Genomic DNA, 19,094 nt, shown 5'->3' with positions numbered 1-19,094 from the left:
TACCAGTGCTCTGGGATATGTGGCTTCTAGAGTTGCATACAAACACACACACACACACACACACGCCCACATGGTTACACACACATGTAATAACTCTGAAGGTTATGAGAAGGTTATTTAGAAACAAGAGGGGATGCCTAGGATGTGACCTGAAAACGCACCACACAAAATAGTGCACATGGTTTGCAAAATATGCCAATCCACCCTGGGAAGAGACTAAAATAAAAGTTGCCATGTTAAGAGTGCTCGGTTCTAAAATGCCCTTTTCCCCTTCAAAAACAACTTAAATGTGATTGTAACTTGTTGTTTTAATATAATTCTTTAAACAAAGAACTTAGGGAAAAATAAGTCACTCTCCTTAACTTTGTTTTAGGTTGTGGGGAACAGAAGAGAATTCTCTGTGTTTTCTCATTGTAACTTAGCGGTCTTAAAAAATGGTCTTTTTTCTGTTCCACATTCTAATTTAGTTAAGAAAATGGTTTACACTTTCCAAGGTAAACATAAAATGCCCTGGCCCCCAATAAATGTCATGTATCTGCCATTCTCACCAGCTTTGCACATCATCGAAGCCAGCAATTTAGAAACAATGGAGCCTCTTTTTCTCATCTTGCACTGTTTGCTGTAAGGAAAGTAGGGAATCACGCCGATAATGCTTTTGGCACAAGAGGTCTTACACGCGTACACCATAATCAGGAGCTCCATGATGGTGGTGTTCACATCCCTGCATTTCAAGAAAGAAAATCCCAGCAAGGAACGTAAGACATGTGTTTAACATCTCCCTGTTCCCACAAAGTAGCAGCAATGTGCTATGTGTGCCTCTACAGCCTTAAGGCTCGAGACACAGAAAAGGCACAAACGAATTCCCACATTCCCCTCACAGCTACTGACCTACTTCCTTTTTCCCTGTAAAAACTACTCAGTCAGAAGAGAGCCTTCCATGAGCTCCCACCCTCCAAGTTGGCCAGCCCTTCACTATCAGGCAGAGAAAACTTTCTACACCAGTTACTCTGCAATTAGGCCTCACAATGACACCCTAAGCACCCCTCGCCCTCCTCTCCACTCCTGCCTACTGGAAGATAAGCTCCAGTAATTCTCCCTCTTGCCTCTGCCATCAATTCTGTACACTCCCTGGGCTTGTACCCATCGGACTATAAACTCTGTTGTTGCATTAGAAACGACTGGTGACCACTCTTCCCACTGGCCTATTTCTTCCCTCCCCTGTGTATACATCTCAAGAGAGTTGTCTACACTCAGATATCTCCGGTTCACCTCATCTTGCCTCTTTCAAACGCATTCCAATCTGGGTCCTCAATGACCTCCATGCACCTAGATCCAAGGACAGTTCTCCTCTCACCTGAGTGTCCACAGCTGCTTGCCCAGCTTCACCCACTGGGCTTCTAGGACTTCCTTGCTGTTCACCTGGCTTCTTCTGCAGCTTCCCCTCCTCCCCACCTTCCTAACACTCATTCATTTGCACCTCTCTTCGACCTCCCCTCATCCCTTGGGCTTCTCATCTAATTTCACAGCTTCTAGAAGTTGGAGACTCAAGGTCACAGTCTCAGTCCAAGCTTCTCAACTCCAGTCTAGCAAATCCAACCACTACCTGACAATGGTGCCACTCAAGTGTCTGTCAAGACCCCTCAAAACTGAACTGCTCTTTGCCTCCCAAAGCCTGCTTCATCATAAAACCTTTTCCATAGCAGTAGATGGCGACACTCCTCCTTCAGTTTACTCAGGACAAAAACAGAGGTGCCCCCTTCACTGTTCTTGTCTCCAGAAGGTCACAGCATATCCCCACTGTACTGCTGCACAGGGGCCAGGCCAGGTGTGCTCTGTGTCAAGCCAGTGACAGGCGCAGTCTGCCACCACAGGCCTCCCTGTTCTTTAGCGGTCCCTCTGCTGCTTGTTCTCCTCAGGGTGGCTGGCTGGATCTTCAAGTGCAAGTCACATCACACACTCCTCTGCTCAAGATCCAGAAATGCTTTCCCATTTAGCCTACAGCCCCATGATGGCTCCCAAAGCCCCTCTATGATTTGCCCGACACCCCACCTCTCTGCTCCCCCTCTCATGCCCTCCGCCCCCCAGTCTGGTCACACTAGACATCATGTCAGTCCTCACTCACACTGAGACCCCTTGGGGCTCTCCCCAACTGGAAAGTGCTCCTCCCTGGCTGGCCACCTGGCTTCTGCCCCTACCTTCTCCTGTCACCACCTTGCTGAGGCCTGCCTGGCCTGCCCTCTCTCTACTCCCTCCCTACATCACTCCCAATCCCCTGCCACACTGTTGAGGTCTTTGTCAGCTTCTGACAAACTGGATGATCAGTAGATACTCAGTTACTAAGTCAGTAAGTATATAGTTAACTAATTGCATGTCTCAGAAAATAGACTCCATGAAGCCAAGGGTCTTTATCTGTTTTGTTTTTAAGATTTTTATTTGTTTATTCATGAGAGACACAGAGAAAGAGACAAAGACAGGCAGAGAGAGAAGCAGGCACCCTGTGGGGAAGCCCGATGCAGGACTCAATCCTAGGACGCCTGGATCATGACATGAGCCAAAGGCTGATGCCCAACCACTGAGCCACCCAGGTGCATCGGTCTTTATCTGTTTTAATCATTCACGTATCTTGAACACCTGAAATAGTGACTGGCATGCAGCTGACGTTCAATCAGTGTTTGTTAATGAATGAATGAGTGAAAGGAAACCCAGAACATGTGGGTGACTGGGTTATATGTTAATATCTGACCTGGTCTCACAAGAGTGAAAAGCAGACTTTCAGGAAAGCACTGTCTGTGAAAGGGTAGAAGGAGAGGACCCAACAGTGGGCACAGAATTACACCAAGGGCCCCACGCCATACTACAAGGGCACCATTTTTCTGGAGCTGCTGACAGGCTTACCAGCACTAACCTCAAGTCATGAACTTGTCTGAATGACTGGATAAATGGAGCCAAGAGCAGCATTCTCTTCATTTAAAACTTTTCTGATACTTTTAGTGCCCACTGTTAATCTGTCCTAAAATGAAAGATAACACGTATCTGACAACATCAAATCTCAACATTAACTATTTCATAAACACCCGATGTCCAGGCTCTCTGGCAAGATGAAGTGAGTTCACACAAGGTCATGGTTCGGAACAATGAAAAATGAGACATGCAGGCAGTTTTAGCTAAGGGAATAAGAAACCAACAAAAGGCAAGGGCAGAATAGTAAGTGTTGAAATAAACCAAATAGAAATAAAAGGACAGGAATGGATGGACCTGGAAACAGGAAGGACTATATGAGTCATGCTGCTGAAGCCCTGAATTCTAAGTCCAATTTGGCCTATAAGGCTCACTTATCCCCTTGTGTAACATAAGCGACTTCTCTGCATTCATCCAAATGGATTCACACGTGTCTGTGAGGAGATAAAAGCACTGCAGACAGCCAGGAGCAACCTAAGTTATTTTGTGCTCTGCGCTATCCCCACCCCAATGTCAGGAGGGGTAGAGTAGCTGTGGGCACAGGGAGTCCTCCACTAGCACCCCAGCCCTTCAGCCATCTGGGTAAAGAAGGTGGTGGCAGGGGTTCTGAGAACTGGGAGCTTCCTAGCCCAGGTCTGCCAAGAATGCTAAGTGGCACAGAAGAAATGAAAACAAGGGAACTTCGGCAAAGGCAAGCCACCCCCTCCCTTCAAGGCACACACACTCCCGGGAGGGCATGGGATGCAATGACAAGTCCCCTTTAACTCCTCTTCCTGGAAGAGCCAGGTGGCTACAAGATCTCATCCCCATGAACCAAAGACCTGGACAGATGTTCAAAATGTAGATGAAAGTATGTGTGTCCCAAGTCTAAATTCTCCTGAAACTTGGCTCTTGTTCCCCTTCTTTGGTATTTATTATACATATAAACACGCAGCAAAATTAGAATCTCTAAGCTAAAAAATTATGCCCTACACAAACTGATCTCCAGACATTATTAAGAATCACTCTGAGTGAAGAACTTTCAAATACAGACGCATTTGGGGATATGTATGGACAGAGTGGTCTTTTAAAAAATGACGCAGACCAACCTCATTGCACTGACTCCTCTGCACTCAGATTATACACTTGCAGCCTCAACAATTTCCAGGACACACGTATGTCAAACACCACACCAAAGAGGAATACATATTCCTTCAATACATTCTTTTACCTTCTCAGCTCATTTATCTAAACAACATAAGAAATGGTGATCATTTTTAAATTACCTGCAGCCAGAGCTTTAAAAACCTCAAGTAAATACACAGCTTTCCTCCTACCTTTTTGGGGGGGAACTAGAAGAGCTTCCCTGGGAGTTTTACAAAATTCTGGTTGAGAGGCAATATAATGGGTTCTGTTCTCATTAAGAACCTCTACTCCAATACTTGGTTACTTCCACCATTCAAAAACATGGAACAAACACGTAAAAGTCAGCAGTTAGGTCAGAAAAATTAGCAGAATATGACACACCAATTTCCAAATGATCATAATTCTTCCTGTCTAGTCAGCTGCTATTATTTTAAACGCTCATGCCTAGAAAGAAAAACCCAGAGAACAACATCGTATCTATTGGATAAGGACTCACTTTGAGACAGTCTGGATGATGAAAACATCTTTTCCCCTCACGGATTCTTGAATCTGCACTCTTGTTTCTGGCAGGAAAAGGAAAGAAGTGAGGGGGGTAAAAAAAAGACACAATTTACATTTTTGAAAATATGTATATCAAAAAATCTGCTTCATCCCTAATGTTATAAAATATGAAACTGGAACTGTTAAACTCATGAGGCTTTAGATGCTATAAAGGATAACGAGCACACTGGAGTTAATCACACTTTTTTTTTTTTTTTAACTTTTTTTAGAGAAAGGGAGAAAGGGAGGGGAGAGGGAGACAGAGAATCTCAAGCAGGTTCCACGCCCAGTGCAGAGTCTAACCCTGGGCTCGATCTCACAACCCTGAGATCACAACCTGAGACAAAATCAAGAGTCAGATGCTTAACCAACTGAGTCACCCAGGCCCCCCAACCACACTTTTAAAACATGTCGGGTTACATTACGTGCTTCAGAAAGAATTCAATTTCTGACTTGGAACAAGTAAATCTACCCTTCTTACTTCTCTTATCCAGGCAGTGAGTGTTGTGCCACACTGAGCACAGTATCTCTATGGGAAATCACATATTCAGTCATAAAACCAGCAACAATTAAGAATTTATTAGACAATAAATGTTATAATAATGCTGTGAGAGTAAAGACAAATAAGGTCCAATAACCCTACTCTCAAAAAACTTGCAATCAGCCACAATTAGACAAATACAGAATGAGACATTCTTCAAAGTCAATGTCCTGGGAAGAAAAGAACAGTTCTAGATTAGAATAAAAAACATTATTACTTGAGCCAAGAATCCTGGTTTGGAAAAAAAAAAAAAAAGACAAAACAGCTATAAAAGGCTCTTCAGGACAAGGGAAATTTGAATACAGATTACTAGATATTAGATAATTAGAGAATGGTTGTTAATTTCTTTGAGTATGAGAACAACACTGTATTCATGCAGGAGAAAATACTTATTCTTGAGACGCATGGTCAAGCATTTGGGGCTTAAGTGACCTGACACCTGCAACTCACTTTCAAAAGGTTCCACACAGGGGTGCCTGGGTGGCTCAGCGGTCTGGTGCCTGCCTTCGGCCCAGGGCATGATCCTGGAGTCCTGGGATACAGTCCCATATCGGGCTCCCTGCATGGAGCTTGCTTCTCCCTCTGCCTGTGTCTCTGCCTCTTTCTCTGGGTCTCTCATGAATAAATAAATAAAATCTTTAAGAAAAGAAAAAAGGTACCACACATATTCATATTGCAAAATGTTACCTGTTGAATCCAAGCAGCAGACATGCATATGGATATTCACTGCACTATTCTTTGAACTTTTTTATAGGTTTGAATATTTTCATTAAAAATGTTGGAAAAGGGATCGCTGGGTGGCGCAGCGGTTTAGCACCTGCCTTTGGCCCAGGGCGCGATCCTGGAGACCCGGGAACGAATCCCACGTCAGGCTCCCGGTGCATGGAGCCTGCTTCTCCCTCTGCCTGTGTCTCTGCCTCTCCCTCTGCCTGTGTCTCTGCCTCTCTCTCTCTCTCTGTGTGACTATCATAAATAAATAAAAATTAAAAAAAAAAAAAAATGTTGGAAAAAACAGGGCAGCCCAGGTGGCTCAGCGGTTTAGCGCCGCCTTCGGCCCAGGGCATGATCCTGAAGTCCTGGGATACAGTCCCGCATCGGGCTCCCTGCATGGGAGCCTGCTTCTCCCTCTGCCTGTGTCTCTGCCCCTCTCTCTCTCTCTGTGTCTCTCATGAATAAATAAATAAAATCTTTTTCAAAAAGTTGGAAAAAACAAAATACATGTTTACAAAGGAATATGGTACCAAGGAAAGAAAATGAGCTTTAGAATCAGGGAGACCTGGGCTTAAACCCTGACTCCCCTACTTTGGGACCTCATATGTAACATTATCCCTCAACGCAGCAGTTCCTTAGTATCTGGTAACAGTGAGGAATGCACAAATGTCAGTTCCTGCCTTCCTTCACAATAAACACCAACTACTTTCTCTGCCCTCATTCATGAACCTGGAGGGTGGGCCAACCTCCTCCTGGGCCTTCCACCACCAGCTCTCCCTACCCCCCCCTTCCCAGACTACACAAAGGACATCACGCAATCCCCTTTGGCAGTAGACCCTTCTCCAAACTCTCCCTGCAGGTTTTTTTTAATTACACATTTTTCCTATGGAAGCCACATGGGAGATCTTGGGAGACAGGAAAGAGAAGGCAGTAATGGAGAAATAAATACTGGAAAGAGTTTTGTGCCTTTTCATCAAAGTGTCTTTAAGTTCTCTATTTAAGTAATTGACAAAATCCTAGAGGCACTAGGCTGGTTCAGTTGGTGGAGTGTGCCACTTCTGATTTGGGGACTATGAGTTTGAGCCTCATGTTGGGTGTAGAGATTGTTTAAAAATAAAATCTAAAGGGATGCCTAGGTGGCTCAGATGGTTAAGAGCCTGACTTCAGCTCAGGTCATGATTTCAGGGTCTTGGGATCGAGCCCGTCAGACTCCATGCTCAGCAGAGAGTCTGCTTGTCCCTCTCCCTCTGCCCCTCCCCTTGCTTGTGCTCGCTCTTTCTCTCTCAAATAAGTATTTTAAAAATTAAAAAATAAAAATAAAATCGAAAAATAAAATTAACCCGGAGTCCCAGGATCGAGTCCCACATCAGGCTCCCTGCATGGAACCTGCTTCTCTCTCTGCCTATGTCTCTGCCTCTCTCTCTGTGTGTGTCTCCCACAACTAAATAAATAAAATCTTTAAATAAATAAATAAATAAATAAATAAATAAATAAATAAATAAATAAATAAATAAATATCGACAAAATCCTACAGTGGAGAACGAGAGGGAACCAGCATTTACTGAGCACCTACTATGTGCTAAGGACTTTGTATTGGGCAAATTATCACATTTAATCTTCAAAATAGCCCTAATCATTTGTAGTTTAGAAAAGTTAAATAACTTGCCAAGAATAAGTGGTCTGACCCTCAAGTCCATGCAAGCTTTCCATCGCTTTTCCTAGGGTAATTTCAAATATCCACCATTTCTAGAGAAATCACAAAGATTAAGTAACATATGCTTTCACAACTTGAGACGCTTATGTAATAATATAAATCAATTAACAAAAGCATTTCCTAACAAGCATTTCATGAAGTCTTGTCCATGACAGCTTGAGGGAAATAAGAATCCAGCCAACTGAGGCACCTGGATGCTCAGTCAGGTTAGCGTTCAATTCTTGGTTTTGGCTCAGGTCATGATCTCAGGGTAGTGAGACTGAGCCCTGCATCAGGCTCCATGCTTAGCACAAGGTCTGCTTGAGATTCTCTCTCCCTCTCCCCCTTCCCCTTCCACTTGTACTCTCTCTCCCAAATAAGTAAATAAATCTTAAAAAAAAAAAAAGAGAGAAGAATTAACAACCAAAAAAAAAAATACTGTGGCCACACAGGGTTTTCTCAGCCTGCCCAAAGTGACATAAACTCATATGACTTCTGAGCAGTGTTTCCATTCAGGGTACAGGTTTCATGCATCTCTGCAGTTTTTATTAGAGGTTTGAGAGCTGGAGTCCAAGCTCCCACATACTCTATATACAGCTGGTATCAGTAGGAGCTAGAGCACTACTCTCACCACCTTGCCCACCCAACTTCCTGCAGGCAGGACTAACCAGCCACTCGATCCAATTGTTTCAAGAGTGGAGGATGAAAGACAGAGCCAGCATGGCACATTCCACAAAAAAAAAAAAAAAATCAATGCAGTGCATGTCTAAGATAGCTCACCTCTGTTAGGTTCCTGGTAAACCTGCACTTTGCCCATCTCCACCCCCAGCCGCCTAGAGAAGAGAAAGGGGGAGAAAAGTTGGAAAGGTAACAGAGATAGTATCTATCCAACACCTTAACTATTTAAGGATGCTTAATAAATTCATTAAAAAGAAGATAAGGCAAAATGAAATAGAGGCACTCTTTTTATAAAATTAAAGCAGATATGCTACTACTAAGTCACTCTGTTATCTAATCCCCCACCCGCCATCCCAGGCCTAACCCAAGAAGGCCTCTGGAGTCCTGCTCAGCCTGCCTCACCGACCATTCCTTGCACCCTCTGCCCTCCTGCCATGCCCCTAGGCTATACCACCATGTCAGAGGTGCACACACCAGGGCCTTTGAACATTCTGTCCCCTTGACCCACAGGACTTCTCAATTCACATACCATACCCTGAGTTTAAAAGGTACCCGAGCAACCTGCTCAAATCATTCCTTTCACAGTGTTTTCTTCACACTACCTACCGCTGCCTGAAATTTTGTTTTGTTGACTTCCTTCTTGTCTGGTTGTCTACTAAATATAAGAAGGAAGGATCTTGACTGGTTTGTTCACCATGAGTCCCCAATATCTAGATCAAGACCTAGTACACAGAAGGATGTTCAATATTTATCTTTTATTTTTTAATTTAAATTTTGTTAGTTAACATACAGTGCAATGTTGGTTTCTGGAGAATATTTAATAAATAACTAAAACTATACTGAACTATAACCTAGATAAACTATTTTCATACAGAATACACTCCGTTGTTCTTTATACTCAAGTAATTCTGTATATGTGTGGCACCTAACACAATCCCTGGCACTCCTCAAGACTCCCTAAATGTCTGCTGAATGAACATGTAGGGAGTTACAACAGCTTACAAAAAGTTAGCCCTTAATATATAGATAATACACAGGCTAACCACAAAATATCCGCTCTCAAGTTTAACAATCAGTGCTATTCCGATCATCAAATTTAAAACATCACATAATAAATATGGATTTTAATAGTATAATTATAACTCACTCAGCAATCTTCTTTGAGAGCTCCATACATGATGAATTAGAATTTGCTGAAAACAACACCAGACCTCCTTTGGTTATGTTCATCTTGGTTTCTAATTCAGGTGGCGCCACACAAAACATCAAAACCTTCTTGGTTTTCCAATTCTCAGAGCCTAGGAGGATTTAAAAGTATATTAAGAACTGCCACAGAATATTAAATTCACCTGAATGAACTTTTTTTTTTAAATAGCAAATGACTTAAGCTGAAGGAGATAAGTGTTCACCATCATGGAGTCTTTTATATTACATATATGTATGGATAAAGAAAAAGTTTGTTTGGGCTTTATGGCTCCAAATTTATGGAAATACATTGTTATATGATTTAGTTTTCATGACCACTGGGAATAAATGATAAACTTACAAGAAAGGCGGAGCTGAAGAGCTCAGTGTTTTACTGTTTGCTGCTTAAAGTCAATTATGGACAACCTCCTTTTATTCTCTGACAACAAAATTCCTCCTGGATTAACACACAGAAAAATGGCAGAGCCATTAGCAAGGACATGGACTGATTGACCCTCAAAAATCATGAAGAAATAACCCACCTATGCCCAGCTTTTATTGTAGTCACTATTTATCCCAACACCTCCCCGGGGCCTGCCAGCTGACTCTCTGGGGCCCTGAGCCGGGTCTAAAAGAGACCTTGCCATCTGCATTTTCCTGAACTGAACATAAGGCAGACCAAACAATAACCCTAAGTGGAAGGGAGGTAAGCAGACCACCAATTGATGGGCAGCAGAGCACAAAGAGAAAAGCCCCTGGCCTCAAAATTGTCAGGGCTGAGGCCTTTCACGTGTCCTTCCACCTTCCGATCTCTGAGCTGTGTCCTTATCACCCAAGGACGGTGCAGGACTAGGTGTACCAGCAACAGTCTCGAGGACCATGAGGAACGGGGGCACCTTCCCAGCTAGCCCACTGCACTTCCTCGGTTGTAGCTTTTCTTCGATGGCCCCCGCAAGGCCGGTGGAGACTAAGAATGAAGCTGTGCGGATCTTTTCTGCTGTTCTTCAATTTTAATTACACAAGTAATACACAAACACATTCTCCTTGGGAAAAAAAAAAACTGAAACGTGATAGTTTAGGTTAAAGTCACTAGCCCCAATCCCGGGCTCCTTCCCACCCACCCTCCCGGAATGGACAGTTTTTATTAGTTTGATATGGGCACCATCAGACCTTTACACATTCATACATGATCCATCCCTCATAAGAAAATATGATAAGGATATACTTCTAACATAGAAAAAGAATCATCATACAAATTTATCATCTTTTTTGTTAAATGATATATTTTGACAACCCAGGGTTACAAAATATAGGCCCATCGTGTCTTTTCTTAACTGATGCCAGTACTCCATGATGCAGAGATGCCACATTTAGCTGGTCAACATCCTAAACAGGCTTCCTAGTGCACATGTAGGTCTCTCTCTGCAGTAACTGCAAAAAGAGAACCACTGGGTCTTGGGGGTGGTGCAATTTACAGGTATGGACGCACCAGCAGGCTAGGAAAGCATGTTCCCCCACTGATTGCCTCTTATGGGGCATGCCACAAAGGGAAATATGGACTTCAATGAAATTTACCTACAGCCTAATAATTACAAATAAAAACACATACACACATGACCAAAGCTCTAAGGAGACCAAGGAGGACCAGAGATGCCTACCATGAAAAGCAGCTCAGGAGCAAGGATCAGCCAACTACAGCCCATGGGCCAAACCAGATCCCTCCAAATGCTATTTCTGTACATAAAATTGTATTGGAACACAGCCACGTTCACTGTCTACAGTCTACAGATACAATGATAAGAACTGAGCATCGGCCATAAAGCCAAAAACACTGATTATATCTGGCGCTCTACAGAAAGTCTGCTGACCCCTGCTTTATGGCATACTGTGGGGGCAGAGTGGCAGGTTACATGAAAAAAAAAATCCTCAATCCTCAAAGTTGGAAGAGATCTTAAGTATCTTCCAACGCCGTCTCTCAACCAATGTAGGTCTGTGTTTAAGAACACAGGGTACAGGTCTGGAAGATGAAATTCATTCTCCTGTAATTTTAAGTACAACCTTTACAGTCAAAATCGTGTCTGCATCTTGGCTGCTACTTCCCCTTAGCTCACTGAGAGGCCCTGCAAAAATTAATCTCTCAGCCACTGTTCCCTCATCCATACAATATATAAACACAGCCCTTACAGGGTCACTGTAAAATTAATTCTGTACAGCACTTAAAGTGTCCCAAACAGAAGATCTGCTTGGTAAATGGAAGCTACTTAGGCATCAACTTTTAATATTTCAGTTTTCTACTGACCAAGCACAGTAATACACTTGGGGTAGACATCTTTTTACATCCTCCAAACTTCAAGTAAGAAGCTTCTTAAAGTACCATAGTGTCCCTGAGAGGGCTTGGAACACTCAGAATGAAAGCATCTGAGGGTAGAAAGAGCTCTTGCAGGTAAACCCGCCCATCTACAGGACTCCCGCCAAGAAGCCACAGCAGGCAGGTGCTTAAACAGCTCCAGAGCTAGATGCCCATACCCGGAGGGCCCCTCCATTCCAAACACTTCCGTAGAACATGCTAAACTTTCTCTCCCTGCAGTCGCCACCCCCAGATCCTTGTCTTTTCCTTGGTAATCTACAGGAAATGTCAAATTCCCTTGCCGCATATCTCTAGATGGCTCTCTTACTCCTGGGTACTCTCTGCTCCAGGATACTTCCTGGAGCCTTTCCTTACTGGTCAGTTAATTATTTCTTTTTATTTTTTTTTTCTGGTCAGTTTAAATGCCCTTCACCACTGACTGTGGTCTCTTTTGAGTCCGTCTTCAGATACCAGGTTTCTATAATTGAAACCTAACTTGAAACCACCCTCAGAATGGCACCAGAAGGGGAGTCCATTTGGAAATGGCTATCGATACAGTCAAGTCCTGTTCAAACCCAAGGGCTGTTGTTAGTTTGGGTTCTCCTTTTCCCTATTGGAAATGCAAGTTGTGCTCTTTATCAAGCTTCAAGAAAAGTGAGCTTTAAAGATCATCCTCAGAAACAGAATCACCAAGATGGAGCTAACAGAAGGCTCATTAGCATAAAGCTACAGGGTGAAGTGGAGCCTCTAAACTAGTTGTTTTTACGTTTATCCTAAATTTGTTCTAGAATGTGTGAGGATTATTTATAACGAGTATGAAAACACACCCTTTCCAGAGAATCTCGGCACCTTTCTAAAAGCAAATCCTACGCCTCTTTGAATGAGATCTGACAACCTGTTAAGTCTCATGAATGATTCCACACTGAAAGACCATTTGGTTTAGATGTGGCCAGCAGTCTTTTCAAAACCACTTCCCCAGGGGCACCTGGGTGGCTCAGTGGTTGAGCATCTGCCTTTGGCTCAGCTCGTGATCCAGGATCCTGGGTCCCTGGATCAAGTCCCGCATAGGGCTCCCTGCAGGGAGCCTGCCTCTCCCCCTGCCTGTGTCTCTGCCTCTCTCTCTGTGTCTCTCATGAATAAATAAAATCTTTACACAAATAAAATAAAATAAAATAAAATAAAATAAAATAAAATAAAATAAAATAAAATAAACCCACTTCCCTGGATTTTGGACAAGGAAGGCTTGCATTAAAGTGTGATGCTTTCCCTCCAAAGGGTCCACTGTACAAACACCTTTTTATCTAAAGATGCTGGAGTAGGAGTGTGAAGTCTTGGGTCTGCCTTCCACGTTACTAGCTACTGGTCCTCGGGTAGGTCACTTGGCCTCACAGGGCCTGCGCGTCTTCCTTCCTGACAACAGAGATAGATGCTTGGTAAAATCAGCTTCCTCCAGCAGAATTTAGGGTCTGGGACAGCAGAGATTTTTTTTTTTCATTATGTCCTCCACTGTATAAACCAGTGCCTAGTACCTGGCACATGGAAGAAGCTCAGTATTTGTCAAACAACAAACATTTTTGAATAAAAGCCTGACCAGGTTGCAATGATTAATAAATGGAACTAAAAGGCATCATAAAGTACAAAGAATTACTATTTTTATTAGTGATGTACCTCACTTCAAAAACAATTGCTTTATATCTCACTGGTGAAGAGAATTAGTAGGGCAAAACCTAAAGCTGAATTAATCCTCCATGCCTCTGATCCCAGGCACTTTGCTCGTCTCTCTCCATCAGCATGTTTTCTTATGGGCTAACATCATTTTCTGAGTCCTCTGAATTTTGATGACAACTCAACAGAGCAGGGACCAGACAAGGATCCATTTTACACTCGGGGAAATGAGGCTCTGACACGGAAGAAACATGCTCAAGGCTGCATGGCCTCTAAGCTGCAGACATGAGCTCAGTTCCAGTCTGACTTGCAGCACACACAGTTGTGGGGACAGCTCATCTCCCAACAGCACAAAAAATGCCTGGACTCCCCTGCTGATTCTGCATCACAGTGAGCAGGATCCGACATCCACATTTTGAAAAACGTCTACCATAAACAGGCCTTGTTTGGAAAACAATTTATATCTGAGTGTTGAAGAAAGAACACAACACAGAACTTTGATTCAGTATTTCCCCTTTTGGGAATTTACACCAAGAGGAAGAAAAAGCCACGTTTGTTCAATGATGGTCAGTCACTGCAAGATTTTTTTTTTTAAGGGCAACACTGGGCATGAATGATCGATAATGGGGTAATTAAGTGAAATTCATAATATATTCAAGACAATAGGAACGGTAAACGTCTGGGACAATGCAGAAGTGCTTATGTTAAGTGAATAAGAGCAGAATTTCGTCTCCTCCGATCAAAACTGGGTGACAATGGTTTAGACTGGGTCAGGAAGAAGGGTATGATTTAGTGGAGTTCAATAATGTGGCTGAATTATTTTTATTTGCGCACTGAAATCTTTTAAACATTAGAAATCACACTTCCTCGTGCCCCAAATCCCCATTCTGCATTTCCTTATTTTTTACAAAAGCTACACAACCCAAACTGCGCCAGTATCAAAATAAGGGGGGGGGGGGGGGATCCTCATCATCAGTGTTAAGATACTAGGGGAAAACATTTTCTAGTAAAAGAATATCTAAAAATCAACATCAAGGTCCTCACTCAACCTCCTCTAGGTGAGTTCTGGGTGGAATTAAAAAAAAAAAAAAAAAAAAAAGACACCAGGTTACGGGGTAAGAGAAGCGCCTGCGAGCAGCGAGGCCAGTCGACTTAAAATCAGGGGCCGCAGATGGCGGGGTTGGAGGCTGGTTTTCTGAGCCGCCCCGGCCGCAGGTCCCGGAATTAGGGCTCGACTCCCCACGGCGCCCGGAGCGGGGGAACCCCGGGGACCGCGCGCCGGCCCGAGCCCCGCGGAGCCCGCGCGGGAGAGGAGGGACGAACGGAAGAGGAGGGGGGAGGGGGAGGGGGCGGCGGCGGGCGCGAGGCCGGGGTCGCCCTGCTGTCCCCCCCCCCAGCTGCAGCCCCGGGACCGCGCGACCCGTCCGCCAGCCGGCGCCGGGGGGCTCCCCGCCCCTTGCACCTGCGCCCCGCACTGCCGGAGCCCGCCGGTCCGCGCCGCCGCTCGTCGCTGGCTCCCGCCCTACCTGGCCCCGACCCCAGCCCCGGCCCCGACGCAGCCTCGGCTGCCGAAGGAAGAAAACGCCGTCTCTCCAGGCGGCTTCTCTAGGAGCAAAATGGCGACTCCATGCGCAAGAGCGGCGTCCGCGGCGACTGCGAGGCCCGTGGGCGGGGCCGAGGGCGGGGCCGGGCGCTGGGATTGCGGAGGCACCTGGCTCGGGGTCGTGGGCGGGGCCCGCCCGAGGGGAGGGGCGGGGACGTGGGCGGGGCTGAGCCTCCTCGGGGCGGGGGGCGGCCCTTGCTCCGGGCTAGCCTTCGGGTGGCTGTGAAATTACAGATGTCTGGGCTCCAGTCCTTACCCGCCTGTAACCTTAGGCAAAGTCACTTCACCTCTGAGCCTCGATTTCCTCATCTGAAAAATGGAAATGATAGCAGCATCCACCTCACGGGGCTGTGAGGATTAAAGGACATAGCACCTGCAGGGCTTTTTTAGCTCAGTTCCCGGCATATAGTTAAATGCTCAGTTGTTCCTGTAATTATTTCCTTTCTTCTTTCATTATAAAGCAATCGGTGTTTTTGGTATCTATTGCCCGAATTCTTTATAATTTAAGTATGTTTACCCTTTATTTTATATATATAACATAATAATAGTGACCACGTATGTAGGTAGCATTTACCATGTGTCAGGCTGAGTCCTCTTAAGTGCTTACCATGTATTAACTGTAATTTATTTAATGCTCACAAGAGTATGAAGTAGGCATTTTGATAGCCGTGGTATCTGAAACACCGACGCTGAATGGCTTGACATATGACTAAGCGGACGAGAATTGCAATCCAGGAAGCCTGGCACCAAACCCTGCACTACGCTGAACCGACACCACACTGCATCTCCAACTCTGCTTTGGATTTTTCACAAGCGTGAAATCATTCACTGAAGGTTGGGCACCTCTTATTTTACAATTGAGGAATACAAGCATACAATTTATGAGTTATAAATTGTGTGATAGTTCATGAAATGGAGTCATTTAAGACATCTCCTTTGCCTGACAACTTTACAGGGATATACTTCTGCAAAGAGCGAGGCCTTTGAGCCCACAGTTACGTTTTGGAACAAAACGGAATCTTCTCCAAACAGACCTTTGCTAGATTTTCTTCACTTCTGCACTGTGATCGACCACCTGCCTGCTTGGGCCAAAAGCATGGGATCCACCCTTCACGCCACTTGTTACCCAAGAATGGATCTGACCAATCAGGACAGCTCATCTCTCTCAGCTCGCTGATTGGCTCCAAGGATAGGCCGCTGAGCCAATGGGAGCCCAGGAGACACGATCTGCAGCCGCGTGGGGAACTGTGGCTGGATGCCTTGCATCTTGCCACCTGTCAGGATACCTGCAGGGGAACCGCCAGAAGAGATGCTGAGAGTGGAAGAGAGGAGAGGGAATATAGAAGGGCCCCAACTATATGGGTTTAGGCTGCATGTGAAGTCAGTAGTTCCCTGGACATGTCAATACATGTCAATACAGCCAATAAATTTCTCCCCTCCACCCTCTTAAACCAGTGTGGATTGGGTTTCTATCATTCACAGGGGGCGTGTTCTCCTCTACTTGCTTATTGTTCTTTCTCACCAGCCTGCTTCTCCATCTCTGAACTACAGGGCCTTTGCACATGCTGTTCCTGCCTCCTTGAATGTACTTCCTTCTGCAGTCATCTCCCCCATCAACTCCTACTGAAACTGTATCTCAGCTCAGTTGTCACTTTCAAGCCTTCCCTAAACCCTCCCCCCAATTTGCTTCATGTTCTTTTCTTTCATTAAACTTATCATGATTGATAATTATGTATTTACTTGGGTGATTATTTCATAAACATCCCCATCCCAGGCCCCATAGATTGTAAGCCTGTGAAAGCAAGCCCTTTGTCTCTTTTGCTGACTTCTAGTTTCCAGTACCGAAAACAGTGTCTGGCACAAGTATGGTACTCAAGAAGTGTCTGTAAAATGGGTGACCTCAGATACACTCCCCCTTGGTGGAAAGGTGTGAAATAGCACAGAATTATATAAGATTTGCACCACACAGAGAAAACGTTCTGGAAATTTTACAGATTGCCTCTCCTGAGCCAGTATGGCTTGGTCCCATATAGCTCTGCTTCCAGGATTCCAGTGAAATAACTTGTTTCTAATCAGTTTCCCCTCACTGCAGGCACATGGCTTCTAGTTTCCTTTGCTATGTTGAATCAAATACCACTTGTCCGTTTGCCTTCCATTCTCCAAATACTCTTTCGAAATTCCTAGATCTAATGTCTCATCTCCCATTCTCATTATCCTCAGGGCTTAGGCCATGAGGATAAGCTGTGGTGGGCATCCAGCCCAGGTGACCCACCAGTGACCGCAGCCCCAGTGACCACCCAACTGCAACTGGATGAGAGACCCCCCAAGTGAGAATTGCGCAGCTGAGCCCCGTCAAACCACAGACCATTGAGAGATAATAAGTTTTCGGCTTAGATCACTGAGTTTGGAGATGTCTTGTTACACAGCTATGGGTAATGAGCAAGACAGGAGCAGAACGAGGATTTAAAGGCTGTGGTCAGTTCCACTTTAATGCAATTTTGGGTTAGTCTATTGCCAAGCTTGAGAATCCCTTGCATACTTGGAGGTTTACAGAGTCTTTATATATTCTGGAAATGATCAGCCTGCCTGCATCACATCACAGACCATATTCAAGAGCCAAACTTCTGCAAATAAAATATGAATCAAGACACCCAAGCCTAAGACATTCCCCTTCCACCTCTTTTTTTTTTTTTTATGATAGTCACACAGAGAGAGACAGAGAGAGAGGCAGAGACACAGGCAGAGGGAGAAGCAGGCTCCATGCACCAGGAGCCCGACGTGGGATTCAATCCTGGGTCTCCAGGATCGTGCCCTGGGCCAAAGGCAGGTGCCAAACCCCTGCACCACCCAGGGATCCCTTTTTTTTTTTTTTTTTTTAAGGAAGAATCTCTTTGCTATAATTTTATAGAAGTTTTTCAGCAGGGTGGTATAGGAGAGACCACAGACTTCTCCTTCAAATAAACATTGAAATGAAAACTCAGGGACTTGACTGTCAATCACTAGGACCAGAGTCAGCATCCCGCCTCCTCATTGCAGAAATGACCTTAGACAGAGAGGTGAGGGCACCTCCCTGAGCTCCAGTCTCCTCACCTGAAAAATGGGTACTAAGATTAGCAGCTGTATGGGAATTCGGGGTAGAGAATGACCTTTTGTTGGAGTGCAGGAGGAAGCTGCTTTGCAGCTGCCTCTCCACCCTCACGTCTCTGGACATCAGGAATCAATGGCTTTAGGGATCCCTGGGTGGCTCAGCAGTTTGGCACCTGCCTTTGGCCTGGGGTGTGATCCTGGAGACCCAGAATTGAGTCCCACATCGGGCTCCCTGCGTGGAGCCTGTTTCTCCCTCTGCCTGTGTCTCTGTCTCTGTCTCTGTGTCTCTCATGAATAAATAAATAAAATCTTTTTTAAAAAAAGGAATCAGGGATCCCTGGGTAGCGCAGCAGTTTGGCGCCTGCCTTTGGCCCAGGGCGCGATCCTGGAGACCCAGGATCGAATCCCACGTCGGGCTCCCGGGGCATGGAGCCTGCTTCTCCCTCTGCCTGTGTCTCTGCCTCTCTCTCTCTCTCTCTGTGACTATCATAAATAAATAAATAAAATAAATAAATAAAAAAAGGAATCAATGGCTTTGTTTGTTCTCCAAGGAGAGGAGGATGGTAGCTGGTCTGGCCGTGGGAGGCAACCAGAGACCAGTGACCAGTCAAGGAGGGGACCTTGGAAGTTTCCACCATTGAGCCCTTTCCCTTATCCTCTGATTTTCTCCCTTTTCTATCCCCTCCCCCCACCAAAAAAAAAGCTGCTTCATAGTCTTTCATGATTATTAATATTTACATGTAAAAAAGTGCAAACACACAAGGAGAAAAAAGTAAAAAGGTACTTGCCATTATCTCACCATGGAGAGATGCTTTTTTAAGATTTATTTATTTGAGACAGAGAGAGAGTGAGCAGGGGGAGGAGCAGAGGGAGAAAATTTTTGAGCAGACTCCCTCCTAAGAATGGAGCCCAGCATGGGGCTTGATCCCATGACCCATGAGGTCACTACCTGAGCCAAAAT

At 44.8% G+C, this 19,094-nt stretch overlaps 1 protein-coding gene across 5 annotated transcripts in view; it reads right to left on the bottom strand.

Annotated features, from left to right (window-relative positions):
• PRPSAP2 (phosphoribosyl pyrophosphate synthetase associated protein 2) overlaps window positions 1-15,123 on the bottom strand; it is a 49,370-nt gene extending 34,247 nt beyond the window's left edge. The window contains exons 1-6 of one of the 5 annotated variants that reach the window (XM_072820909.1): window positions 14,970-15,123; window positions 9,793-9,888; window positions 9,394-9,544; window positions 8,349-8,401; window positions 4,580-4,646; window positions 549-721 (exon numbers count right to left, since the gene is read on the bottom strand). In XM_072820909.1, the coding sequence (XP_072677010.1) occupies window positions 549-721; window positions 4,580-4,646; window positions 8,349-8,401; window positions 9,394-9,512 (412 nt within the window). In that variant the 5' untranslated portion in view covers window positions 9,513-9,544; window positions 9,793-9,888; window positions 14,970-15,123. Of the gene's footprint in view, window positions 1-548; window positions 722-4,579; window positions 4,647-7,541; window positions 7,622-8,348; window positions 8,402-9,393; window positions 9,545-9,792; window positions 9,889-13,071; window positions 13,189-14,905 lie in introns of those variants that run through there. The other 4 variants (XM_072820910.1, XM_072820911.1, XM_072820912.1 and 1 more) reach the window with 4 other exon arrangements.
• Between the last annotated feature and the right edge of the window lie 3,971 nt (window positions 15,124-19,094).

Source organism: Canis lupus, chromosome 3, assembly GCF_048164855.1.
Source record: "Canis lupus baileyi chromosome 3, mCanLup2.hap1, whole genome shotgun sequence".
Lineage (NCBI taxonomy): Eukaryota > Metazoa > Chordata > Mammalia > Carnivora > Canidae > Canis > Canis lupus.
Note: the sequence above shows the minus strand (reverse complement) of the source record. Positions and strands in the feature narration are given on the sequence as shown.